Source organism: Ambystoma mexicanum, chromosome 9 (genome assembly GCF_040938575.1).
Source record: "Ambystoma mexicanum isolate Mex_15411 chromosome 9, UKY_AmexF1_1, whole genome shotgun sequence".
In the NCBI taxonomy this organism is placed as follows: Eukaryota; Metazoa; Chordata; class Amphibia; order Caudata; family Ambystomatidae; genus Ambystoma; species Ambystoma mexicanum.
In genome coordinates, this window is record NC_090931.1 from 804,018,552 (window position 1) to 804,031,721 (window position 13,170).

A 13,170-nucleotide genomic window follows, 5' to 3' on the forward strand; every position below is an offset into this window, starting at 1 on the left:
ACCATCATACTTTCCAAATGTAAGAGGCATAGGCGGCAAATCCCCTTGGTCATCTCTACGGAGGACCACTTGTTGGCGTAAAGCGGCGTTCTCAGTCTTCAGGGCTTGTACTTCTATGGTTAAACCCTGTAAGGCGGCAACCAACTCCTGGTACTGTTCCAGAGAAGCCATGGTTACGTTCGGGCGTTGTATTCTGTCACGTTGATCACCTTCCGCCCCCTGCTCCTCACCTGAAGATCCTTGGCTTTCTCGGACACTGGATGGCTTCTTCCGTAGTACCTTGGGATATTCCTTAGATGGTTTCTCCTTTGACCTCCTGTCATGCAAGTAAGGCCTGGCTCCCTCGGAGGCCACCTCGACAGGGAATGGGACCTGTCTTGAGGGGGGCCCCGAGGAGCCAAGCGCCAAAAAGACAGGGAAAAAGCCAATGGATGGCACAAAAAACCCTGCAGACTGTTCCAGGAAGGATACTCGAGTCGAGTATAGTTGCAAGAGGCAGACCGGTAAAGTTCTGGGGTGACTTTCACTTCTCAGGATCACATAGGAAGCAAGCCGGCCAAGGATCCGTAACAATTTCAGAAGAGAGCGATGGAAGCAGAAAGGATAGAAAGAGAGGAAGAGACTAGAAGCCAGGTATAGTCCCAAACCCAAAGGCTAGACAGAACCCCGAAGCTAATAGAGGAGAACGCGAGGAGGCGCGAGAGTGGTGGAGGAGACCGCGAGTCGGAACGGCGAGGCGCCGAAGGTAAGGAATCAGAGTGGAATGATGAGCGGCAGACGCCGCAGAAAGAAGGAAGCAAGGTAAAATCGTAGGCAGGGCAAGTAGAGTGAAGCGCAGGTAGAAAATGGTAGAAGGCGGGGAGGAGGCTACTCGGAGGAGTAGCCGAGCGAGCGTATCGTAGAAAATCACAGATACAACGCGCAGGTAAGTGGGCGGGGCTGGTTTAAGTAGCGGTGGCCTCCATGTTGGTTGAGGGCTAGGCCGTTACTGTCAGGTTCTTCGTGGCAGTGCTTTCCAATCGTGCCATAGCTTCCAGGGACGGATCGTGACAGGCGGCCAATGCCTTAGCGTTCATGGCCCGCTATGACATGGAGCTCTAGTTCAAGATAGCTCCCCTGCTAGATTTCCTGCCTGATGACAAAAGGGCAGAGGCCCTAGAAATTCTGCAGGAGGGCGAGTTGGCGTCGGATCACGCCATTACGGTGGCAACGGACATTGGCGATACTGGATTTCGCCAACTGGGCAACGGAGTTTGCCTCCGACGACGAGGATGGCTCATGGCGACAGACTTTTGCCAGGACGTCCAGACCAGAGTGTTGGACATGCCGTTCGACTGCAACAACTTCTTTGGTAAGGCGGTGGATGAGTCTCTACAGGCCATCAAGACCAACTCGGAGACGGCCCGGGCCCTTGGAGTGCTTCAGCAGTGACGGCCCTTTAGGAGCTCTGGAGGCAGACAGGGTGCCTCCAAAGGATCCAGCGGTGGCTCCTCCACCTACCGCCAGGCGGCCCGCTCCTCTTCCCAGGAGGCCTACAGAGGTCGCGGCAAGCAAGGAGGTTCCCGCCGTTGTCGCCAAGGAGGCAAGGCCGCTTCCAAGCAAGACTGACCCGGCCGGTTGGTCGGGCACCCACCGAAGCACCCCAGTGGGATGCCAACTGACGAAGTTCGTCAGGGTGTGGGAGTCCATCTCCACCGATCGTTGGGTGTTGGACACCCTGGCCAACGGGCACTCGCTGGAATTCCTAAAGAGGTGCCCCCGCATTCCTCCCGTGGCCAGGAAGGAGAATCACGTCCCTCAACTGCTGTTGGAGGTAAAGGCGATGCTCAAGAAAGGTGCCATCGAGCTCCTCCCCAGGAGGCTCCCGGGCTCCGGAGTGTACTCAAGGTACTTCCTTGTTAGGAAGAAGACAGGCAGTTGGTGCCCCATCCTAGACCTGCGTTGGTTAAACAAATACATCAAGGCGCAGAAATTCAGGATGGTCACCGTCCAGTATGTACTGAGACAGCTGGAGGAAGGCGACTTCCTATCGTCTCTGGACCTGGAGGATGCCTACTTCGACATCCCCATTCTAGAAAGGCACAGGAAGTTCCTCAGGTTCGTGGTTCAAGGACGCCACTACCAATTCAGAGCCCTACCGTTCGGATTAAAGTAGACACCCAGGGTTTTCACCAAGTGCCTGGCACCAGTGGCGGCGCGGCTGCGCCTGCAGGGGATCCACGTCTACCCCTACCTGGACGACTGACTAATCCGAGCAAGGTCAAGGGAACTCGCTGTCGATCATACGGCGAGGACCGTCCGGTTGCTCACGGAGCTGGGGTTCTCCATCAACTACCCCAAATCCCACCTGGTTCCGTCACAAGTAGCACTGTTTTTGGGGGCGAAGCTCGATACAGTGGAGAAATTGGCCTCCCCTTCAGAGGAGAGGACCAAAACCATCCTGGGCAAGGTACGGCGACTGTTAGCCACGGATGTGGCTAGGGTGAGGTCCATCAAGTCCCTTCTCGGGATGATGTCCTCATGCATCTACCTTGTACCCCTTTGCAGACTTTGGATACGTCCGCTACAGGAGTTTCTCGACGCCCGCTGGTTTCGGGCGGGGGGCTGCTCCGAGGACAGGATCCCCCTCGACGAGGAGTTCCGTCGGGCGATCCTATGGTGGGGCACCCGGGCTCACCTCACGACGGGCACGGACTTTCAAACCCTGGCGTTTCAGGAGACGGTGACTACGGACGCCTCTCTGGAGGGTTGGGGGGCCCACACCAGAGATCTCCACGCAAGAGGCCTTTGGCTCCCGGATGAGAGGTCTCTTCACATCAACATCTTGGAGCTCCGTGAAGTGTTTTGGGCGCTCAAGTCGTTCCTCCCGTCCCTCACGGACAAGGTGGTGAGGATCTCCACCGACAACACCACCACGATGTTCTACATACGGAAGCAGGGAGGCACCAGATCCCCAGCCCTATCCAAGGAGGCCCAGGATCTGTGGCACTGGGCCGTCGCCCAGGGGATGTTTCTGGTTCCCTTCCACCTGGCAGGAATAAAAAACACCATTGCCGACTCACTCAGCAGGGAGCTGCGCTCGTGCCACGAGTGGGAACTGCGCCAGGATCAAGTGGATCGGCTCTTCCAACGATGGGGCAAACCACAGATCGACCTGTTCGCGATGGCGACGAACTCCAAGTGCCAGAGGATCGCCAGCAGGTTCCCACAGCCGAGGAGCATGGGCGATGCTTTCTCGTTCCCTTGGGACGGCCTGTTTCTATACATGTTCCCTCCGTTGCCTTTGCTGCTCCGCCTCATCAGCCAGCTCAAGAAGTCCAGGTGCAGGATGATCCTCGTCGCACTGGCGTGGCCGAGGCAGATCTGGTTCCCGGACCTGCTGGACTTGTCAACGTCCCTGCCAGTCAGGCTGCCGGCGGACGCAGATCTTCTCTCCAGAGAAGGAGGCGCCATTCTACACCACGACCCACAGTCGCTGAACTTGCAGGCCTGGCTCCTGCAGCGCTAGAGTTTGGAGGGTACGATATCCCGGCTGATTGCAGAGAGGTTCTTGCAAAGGCCAGGGCGTCCTCAACTCTCAAGTGTTAGTCATAAATGGAAGAGGTTCTCTGTCTGGTGCTGTGCACAGAAGATTTAACCCTCTGCGGATTACGGCCCCTCAAGTGCTGCCATACTTACTGTCGCTGGCCAAAGCTGGACTGGCTCACGCCTCCCTAAAAATACATCTGGCTGCCATCTCCCGATATGCCAGGACTACGGGACGGGCGTCCTTGTGGTCTCATCACCTGGTAAAGGAATTTATGAAGGGACTATTCCGTTCATTCCCGCCGGTGAAGGCTCCTGCCCCGGCGTGGGAACTTAATGTGGTGCTGACCAGGCTCATGGGAGCCCCATTCGAGCCTATGCATTCGGTGCCCTTGAAGTTCCTGTCATGGAAGACAGCGTTCCTTGTGGCCATCACCTCTGCACGACGAGTGGGAGAGAGATTCAGGCCCTATCTTGCAAGCCTCCATACTTGACTTTTCATGACACAAGGGTAGTGCTTAGGACGCACCCCTCCTTCATGCCCAAGCTGCCGTCGGACTTCCACCTCAACGAGCCCTTGGTGTTACCAGTTTTCTTCCCGTCGCCTTCGATGCCAGCCGAGAGGACTTTGCACTCGCTGGATGTAGCTAGAGCGCTGAAGTTCTATGTGGAGTGCACGAAGAGTTTTCGGAAGACGTCACAGCTATTCGTGAACCTTGGGTCTGTGAATCAAGGGAAGGCTCTCTCGAACACTTCCATTTCCAGATGGCTCTCCGGCTGCATCATGCATTGTCACCGGTTGGCAAACCGACCGCTGCCCGGCCGTCCGAGAGCCCATTCGACCAGAGCGATCGCTGCTACCACGACGTTCCTGTCTGGTGTACCCCTGCTGGACATCTGCAGGGCTGCTATGTGGAGGTCGACACACACCTTCACAAGATTCTACTGCGTCGACCGGGACTCCAGAGAGGAGTCCAGGGTCGGCCAAGCAGTGCTGCGCAACCTTTTAGCTTAAGGTGAGCCTGGTGAGGAGGTAAGAGATGCTTAATATTGAGTTGTTGTATTGCTTAATGTTTAGCCTGTTGCCACCTCCCGTGGTTGTGCATGTGTATACTGCTATGTATTCTTTTATTCATGAGCATGTGAATCCATGCCAGACCCCATGCTGGAGAAGGAACAAGTTACTTACCTGTAACTGTTGTTCTCCAGCATGGGTCTGGCATGGATTCACATGCGAACCCTCCCGCCTACCCCTCTGCGGCTCTTCACTTGGTCATACTGCCACTTGGCGTGCTACCAAATCTGAGGATGGCTGCCGGAGGCGGGGCTTAGGGAGAGGGCAGTCATTGGCTGGGGGCAGTATGACCCAGAGATCAGTGATTGGTTACTACTAAGAAAGACAGATCAGAAACAAAACTGATACTGATTTTTTCTTTACTGAGGATTCCCAGCCTGACGACGGGGAATATTCATGAGCATGTGAATCCATGCCAGACCCATGCTGGAGAACAACAGTTACAGGTAAGTAACTTGTTCCTTACTCCTCAACTCCTTGAGTTTTGGTTTTCAGAGGTGTAGACATATGCTTTTGGTCCAGGTTATCTTTGGGAGAACTTCTCACCTCTGTCTAAGGCCTTGGGCATTGGCCGAAGGAGGCGGGATATCGTAATATAACCAGCCCTTCCGCCAGGGCTGTGACATTCTGGTGAACACACTGGTTACTTACTCCTCCCTGCTGATGAGACGTTCCTTTGTATCCCAGTACACTCACCACATCTGCCTACTCAATGAGTCATATTGGTCTTGTGCCTACAATTTCATTTCCTCCCACTCCTTGACTTTCCTGTACACTCTTTCTCCACATCACATCACAACATTGATGCTCTGCCACATGCTCGTACCTCCCCCCTTCCATCTCTCAGACCCCTTTAACTTAGGGTGAGTTTGCTCCTCCTCTCTCTCATCCTCCACCCCCTTTCTCTTTTCTCCTTCACCTTATTCTCTTCTTTTTCCTTCTTGTTGGTTACATTCTTACCCTCGTCCTCTTTCAGGTATCTTCCACCTCCTCCTTCTCTTTCCTCTGCCCATTCTGGTCATTCCACCACAATCTTTTCTCTGCGGTATGTTCCTTTCTTTCCCAAATCCCCCGCCTCCTTCCGGTCTCTCTCCTCCTCCAACTTTGCCTTTTCCCTGCAGCGCCTCATCTCCCTCACCAGCCTCTCCCTCTGCACTTCCACCTTCTCCAATAATGCACGTTTTCTTGAGAGACCCCATCCCTTAAGTAGGGGCTTAATGCTGCCTCCAAGGTCCTACCCTGAACAAGGGGCTTCAGGTATGTCTTATTCCTCTTCTTACAATGATTAGTTGCGCATTTTACTTAAACAATCTTCTTGTTGCATTTGTGCTCCTGTCCCCCTTGTCTGTGTATTTGCGGTCCAAGCTGGTAAAGAGGCCTGCCGACATCTTAGCTCCAATTTGTGTGATGAAGGACGATTATGCGAGAGCTCTGTATGCCTGCTCGTTCCCTCCTGCTCAGAAGTGGTAATCTTTTTTTCTGAGGCAGTGCTAGTGCAACCAGGTGCACATTAAAATGGTCCCTGATTCTCCAGTAAAACCATTGTAATGTCCACAGCTGTGTAGTTCGGAAACTTTTTCGGCAGAAGGCGTCCTGCGTCGATGACGTCGGGTCGATGTCCCTTGAAGGCCTTCGTCGAGGGCAATGTCACCGGATGTTATAAATAGGACGCACGGTCCCCGTACCCTCAGTTCCGTTTTTTCTGCAAACATTTTTACTTCGGAGACTCTGAGCGCCTCGTGTTTTACCTTGTGAAGATGTCTTCTTCTTCGACCCCTCCGGTCTGGCTACAAGACTTGCCGGGACTGCAGGTCTAAAATGTCTTTCACCGACCTGCATCGCATTTGTTTGTGGTGCTTGGGCGAGAGTGCCGACACCACGATTGTTCTAAATGCCAGTCGCTGACTGCTAAGGCCTTGCGGGAGCTTAAGGGAAAGCTTCAGGTAGGTAGGGGTGCTAAACCCAGTAAGTCCAAACGTACTTCCAAGTCCAAGGGTATGTCCACCGATGGTTCGAGGGGCGACTCTCTGCGTCGGAAGGATTCTGGGGGGTCTGGGTCCCGGAGTGGTTCCCGCCATTCGTCCTCGTCTCGGCATTCAAGGAAGTGCCGTCACCTGTCGCCTTCCCCGTCCTCCTTGGAGGATGGTGCCTCGGGGAAAGTGGCTTGCCCAACTAAGTCCTCGAACTACAGAGGAATGGGCTGCCTTTGGGGAGCAGATGTGGGCGATTTTTCAATCGCAGGGCACAGTTCCGTCCGCGTCTTCTCACGAAGCCGGCAAGTAAGGGTCTTGAACGGTGGCTCGCACGCCTTTGGGCTCCGGTCCTCGGCGCGATCCTCATCGGGAACCTTCGAGGTCCCGTTCAGACAAGGCTCAGGCTGGTCGCAAGAGACGTGCTTCCAGGTATCGGTCTTCGCCCCCTGGCGAGACCGCAGAATCCTGCTAAGGGCTCGAAGTCGATCCTGTCAGCGCTGTGTCCGTCATATGAGCCCTTGGCACTGTTGGCGCCCTTGACTTTCGAAGCCATCGGCGCTCTCGATGACTTTGGGGCTTTTTGGCCGAAATGTAGCTTTTGGAGATCCCTGATGTTGTGGATCCTCCTAGGAAGGCTACTTCCAAGTCTGTGAGGCCGGTGGTGGACTCTAGACCCTCTTCTGTCCCGAGGCAGGGTTTTCACCTCCCTCTGGATGACATTTATGAGGAGGAGGAAAGGTCAGACTTTGATGTGGACCCTATTGAGCCTGATGAGACTCCTGTCTTTTCTGGAGGCAGTCATTTGGAAGAGTTGAGGCAAACTCTTCATGATGCCAGTGGTTTGGACACTTCTCTGGAAGTGGAATTTGGCAGGCCTGAGTCTGGGGCTCATGCAGAGTCATGGAGTATCTGGGCTGGTCCAGACTCCGGAACCTTTTGTGCAAGATGATCTAACGGACATTTTAGATTAAGGTCTGTCCTCTGACCTGGTGTTACCTTTTCATCTCACTTTACAGAAAAGGGTGGCGGCTGCTTGGCAGTCACCGGAATCTCTTCCGGCTGTTAACAAATCGTTGACCAAAAAATACTGCCCTTCCGGTAGCAACCCCAGCTACTGATCTTCTCACCCCACTCCCGAGAGTTTGGTGGTTCAGGCGGCTACAGCCACCTCGTGGCAGGCGACGTACCCCACCATCCCTCCGGATAGGGATAACAAACGCTTCGATGGTTGGGCCCACAAGGTGTTTTCTGCGGGGAGTATGGCGTTGAAAACGGCCAACTCCACTTGTGCCTTGGCAGGATTTTCACACACTCTGTGGAATTGTTTCTCTTGCGGCTGAGCATATTCCCAAAGGGGAAGATAGAGATGGGCTCCTTGCTCTCATGCAAGATGGCAAGGATGCCGTGTGTGAATGCCTTCAGTCGGGTTCGGACACAGCCGACAGTGTGAGCAGGTCCATGGCTGCAAGCACCGTTATACGCAGGTTTGCTTGGTTGTGGAAGTCTGGTTTTGCCCCGGATGTGCAAGCCTGCCTTTTGGACATGCCCTTTGATGGCGCGCATTTGTTTGGCTTCAAGGCTGACGAGAGCTTTGAGAGGTTGCAGACCTCAAAAGCTGCGGCAAAATCTTTAAGCGCAGCTGTACGTCAACCTCTGCCTTTTCGTCCTCGGGGACAGCAGTGGAGGTGAGGTTCTTTTCGTTACTACTCCTCCTTTGGTAGAACGAGAGGAGCCGCCAGTCAAAGGGGTCAGCGAAAAAAAAGTACCTGTGGTGGTCAGGGAAATAGAGGTGTCAAGGCCGCTCAGGCAGCTGCCTCTTTGCCTTCAGGTGCTGCCGCAGCCGCTCCAAAACAGTCATGAGGCCATGTCCCATGGTTCGTGGGTTGGGGGCAGACTTTCTCAACATCTCGAAGAGTGGCGAGCCATTACTTCGGATGCGTGGGTTCTGGACACTATCGCCCACGGCTACTGTCTTCCCTTCTCCCTTCCTAAAGCGGCCTCATAAATCCACCGTGGAATCTCTCTTTGAAGCGTCCGGATCCGCTCCTTGTGCAGGAAATCTTGACCCTGCTAGAGAAAGGCGCTATGGAACTGGTGCGTGTAGCGGAGCGGAACAAGGGATGGTATGCCCCTTATTTTTTGATCCCACACAAAGACGGGGGATTGAGGCGCAACCTAGACTTTTGTTGGTTGAACAAACTTCTCGGGTCCAAGTTCAAGATGGTCACTCTTTCTCAAGTCCTCCAGGCCCTTGAACTTCAGGATTGGTTGGTGTCTCTGGACCTACAGGATGCTTACTTTCATGGGCCGATTCATCCCAAGCACAGGAAGTTCCTGAGGTTTGCGGCTGGCGACTTGCACTTTCAGTTTTGGTTTCTGCCCTTCGGGTTGACCTCCGCCCGAGGGTCTTCACCAAGCTAATGGTGTTGGTGGCAGCGGATCTCAGGCGAGGGAGGGATTCACGTCTACCCTTACCTGGACGACTGGCTGATCCGTACGTGTTCCCCCGAGCAAGCATTGTATCACCTCGCTCTCTCCTGCCTCTCCCTCCACAAAATGGGCTTCTCCCTCAATTTCAAGAAGTCGCATCTGACGACTTCTCAACAGCTCCAGTACATCGGGGCTCTGTTTGACACCTCCTTGAGGAAGTGCTTGCCTCCCAAGGTAAGGATTCATCACATTGCGTAAGTGTTGGACAAGTTTCAACATGCCCAGAGTCTCCCGGCTTTCAAATTCTTAAGGTTGCTCGGCCTCATGGCATCCTGCATTTTTCTGGTGCCAGAGGCCAGGCTGTGGATGAGATCCCTGCAATGGGTCCTCAAGATGCAGTGGTCGCAGTTCTCAAACAAGATTTCGGATTCCGTTCAGATTCCACTCTTGTCTCCCAGGATCTTCTGTGGTGGGCCAACGAAGGGAACCTGATTAAGGGGGAGCCGTTTTGACTGTAGTGACGGATGCTTCCCTCATAGGATGGGTGCCCATGCCGACGACTTGACCGCCAGCGGTCATTGGTCTCCGTCGGAGTCCAAACTCCACATCGATCTGTTAGTGCCAAGGGCCATCAGGCTAGCCCTGAAGGCTTTTCTGCCATCTGTGCGGGGGAAGAGTGTCCTGATCATGACAGACAACACAGTGGCCATGCATTATCTCAACAAAAAGGGGGTCGGGGGGCAGGTCCCTCCTGTTGTGCAGAGAAGCAATGCAGCTCTGGTTCTGGGCCATCCAGCAGGGAATTTCGATCTCGGCAGTTCATCTGGCCGGAGACGAAAATGCGGCGGCGGACGCACTGAGCAGGCATAGAACGATCTCTCACGAGTGGGAGTTGGCTCAGGAAGTCCTTCTGGAGATCTTCGCCCTTTGGGGAACCCCACAGGTGGATCTCTTTGCCACCAGTGCCAACCGTAAATGTGAGAGATTCTGCTCAAGGGAATTTCCTCAGAGAGGAGCCTTAGGAGATGCGTTCGTAGTGGATTGGCAATTCCCACTGCTATATGTGTTTCCTCCATCCCCGACATTCCTCAAGTGTTGCGGAGGTTACACAGGTTCGGAGCCCACATGATCCTCATTGCTCCGGATTGGGCCAGGAGAGCGTGGTACCCGGACCTTCTAGAAATGTCCATCTGCCCTCCACGCCGTCTTCCCTACCGAGAGGATCTACTCTCGCGAGAAGGGGGTCAGGTTCTCCATCCAGAGGTCAGGACTCTCAACCTTCATTCTTGGTATCGGAAAGGTTGGGATATAAGGATTGGGACCTCCCGGATGATGTGATGGAGGTGTTGCTTTCGGCCAGAAGGCCAGCAACAAAATCCTTGTACCGTTGGCGTAGGTTTTGCGACTGGTGCAGGGGACAAAATGTTGATCCTTTTCAGTGTTCCATTCCTATGGTTTTGTCTTTCTTACTTTCTTTGGCCTTCAAGTCGGTACCATTAAAGTTTACCTGGCGGCGCTGTAAGCGCTCATCTGAAGAATGCTCTTACTTTAAGATTCCTTTGATTTCTCAATTTCTTAAAGGTCTGACTAATGTATTCCTGCCGTCCCCTTTCCAGGTGCTGGTTTGGGATTTGAATTTGGTTTTGAAATTTCTAATGGGTGCTTAGTTTGAACCTTTGACGCTCTTGTCCTTTGAGATTATTGTCCTTCAAGACAGTGTTCTTGGTTGCGGTTACTTCCGCTTGCAGAGTGAGTGAATTGCAGGCACTTTCCTATAAGCTGCCCTTTACTGTATTCCAAAAGGACAGGGTTGTACTAAGGGTGCATCCTTCCTTTCTACGTAAGGTAGTATCTGAATTTCATTTGAGCCAGAAAGTGGTTCTTCCTTCTTTCTATCCTCCTCCTCATCCAGGTAAGGAAGAGGAGCGACTCCATCGGTTGTATCCTAGGAGAGCTCTGAGCTTTTATATTTCTAGGATGTCCAGGGTCAGAGTGGACAATCAACTCTTTCTGGGATTTGCTGGACACCGATTGGACCAGGCTGTTAACAAACAGGCCTTGTCCAGGTGGATTATCCTCACCATTACTGAATGTTACGATTGGCGGGTAAGGACCCTCCTGAAGTGCTGCAAGCTCATTCCACTAGGGGCGTGGCTGCTTTCACAGCCCTACAACGGGGAGTTCCTATTAGGAATATTTGTGATGCAGCCACACGGGCTTCTATCCACACCTTTGTTAAACATTATTGCCTGGATACGAGCCATGGTCAAGATATGGCCTTTGGTAAGGCGGTTCTTTATTCCTCTATCTGATTGGGTACTCTAAATTCTTTTCACTCCTCCATTTTCTGGTACTGCTTTGGGAGTCTGTCAAAGATGTGGAATACGTTGGAGGACACAATCCATTCAAAGAACAAGTTACTTACCAACTGGTAACGTTCTTTCGATTGGATGTTCCTCCACCGTATTCCACGTCGCCCTCCCAGCCTGCCCCTCTGGAGAATTTCCTATGCGATTGCTTCTTACCTTTACGCAAGGCTATGTGCAGTCAAGCAGGCATTGGATTGGTGCCACGGGTTATGGGGAAAAAACATAAACTGGGGCTACGGGCGCCATGCGTCCTATTTATAACATCCGGTGACGTTGCTGTCGACAGAGGATTTTGAGGGACATCGACCCAACGTCATCGATGCAGGACACCCTCTGCCGAAAAGGTTTCCGAACTACACAGCTGTGAACATTACATGTCAAAGATGTGGAATACGTTAGAGGAACATCCAATCGAAACAACGTTACCAGTTGGTAAGTATCTTGTTCTTCTGTCACACATGCAGGCTGAGCTTTACTGTTACCAATATTACTTTGGTCTTGCGAGCCAAAGGGGGCTCCCTGGGCGCAGGACTATAATCAAATTGAGGACTCTAATGTCTGGGAAGTGGGGCAGTAGTTATAGTGGACTCTATTAAATCAAGGTCTCCTGAAGGGACAGTGCCACCCGCATGAGTCAAGTGGCAAGCCCCTACAACACCCAATATGAGGTGAAGGAAGCCAGGGGATCCTCCCTGCGCTATCACCGGACCCTGCCTGGATTAGCAGGTGACTGCCCATAGCCCTCATGACTTTCTCACTGCTCCACCCCAATGTCAGGCAGGGGACTTTGCTTGAATGAGTTTTGTTTACAACTGCATTGCAATGCAATGGTCTATTTATACTTGGGTCCTTGTGACCCATATGTTAGATTATCACTGAGTTTAAAAATGATATAGACTGTAGAGCTAAAACAAATGTTTTTTTTTCTCATAGGTTTTATGCTACCACATTCCATTCCTTGTGAGTTCAGTAGAGGATTTTAAGGATCACATTCCAAGAGAGACCGATATGAAGGTAATGTTTACTTTGTAAAGTGGGAGCGCTTACCATAGATTGTGGAAAGTCCTAATTTGACTTTCTTGTCAGTTAATTAAAAAAAAATAGGCCCTACATTACTTGAGATCTCTCAATTCCAGATATATACACTTGTTTTAACAAGATATAAAAAATGTGTATAATTATCTTTAAAAAAAATGTATTCTCCCATTCTCATGTGTTTTTCTATCAGCCATTCTGTCATGGAATGCTCAAACTACATAATTGCATTTCCTGTTATATACTTTGACAGGAATACCCCAATGTGTTTTGTGAAAAGCCCATAAGCAGCTAGATCACAATAAAATTGCATCCCTTTCTCACGTTGGTTATTATTTCCCCTCCTTGATCAATGCCAGAAGGAATCTATGAAGCAATAAAGGGGCCTTTCTATCTGATATTTTCAAATTAAATAACCTAATTTTAAATCACCTTTTTTCTCTTTCTGTCCTTGATGTCAAGAGATGTCCTTCCAGTTTTGTGGATTTCCACTTTCTCGGAAGAGAGGGGAGAAAAAATACATTTGTGGTTTATTTATCACTCCACTACCTGTTAAATGCATTAATTTCTAATGGGTTGCATCCTCCCACATATTCCTCACTTGGACAGATGTCCTGCGGTGGTAACTGTCTTTAGAAACTCTTCTAACATGGGTCATAGTGTAGCTCAGTGTCAACCTCCTGTTATGGTCCTTCTCCATGGGCCCAAATGGGATGCTCCCATAACATTAACAGAGCACACCACGTCCCATGCCATTGTCTCC

The 13,170-nt window shown here is 52.0% G+C and overlaps 1 protein-coding gene across 5 annotated transcripts in view; it reads left to right on the forward strand.

The window, feature by feature from the left end:
• Positions 1-13,170, forward strand: part of NCKAP1 (NCK associated protein 1) — a 1,877,983-nt gene that overhangs the window by 1,559,610 nt on the left and 305,203 nt on the right. For all 5 annotated transcript variants that reach the window (XM_069615779.1, XM_069615776.1, XM_069615777.1 and 2 more), the window contains one exon: positions 12,306-12,386. In XM_069615779.1, coding sequence (XP_069471880.1) covers positions 12,306-12,386 — 81 coding nt within the window. The remainder of the gene's footprint in view (positions 1-12,305; positions 12,387-13,170) is intronic.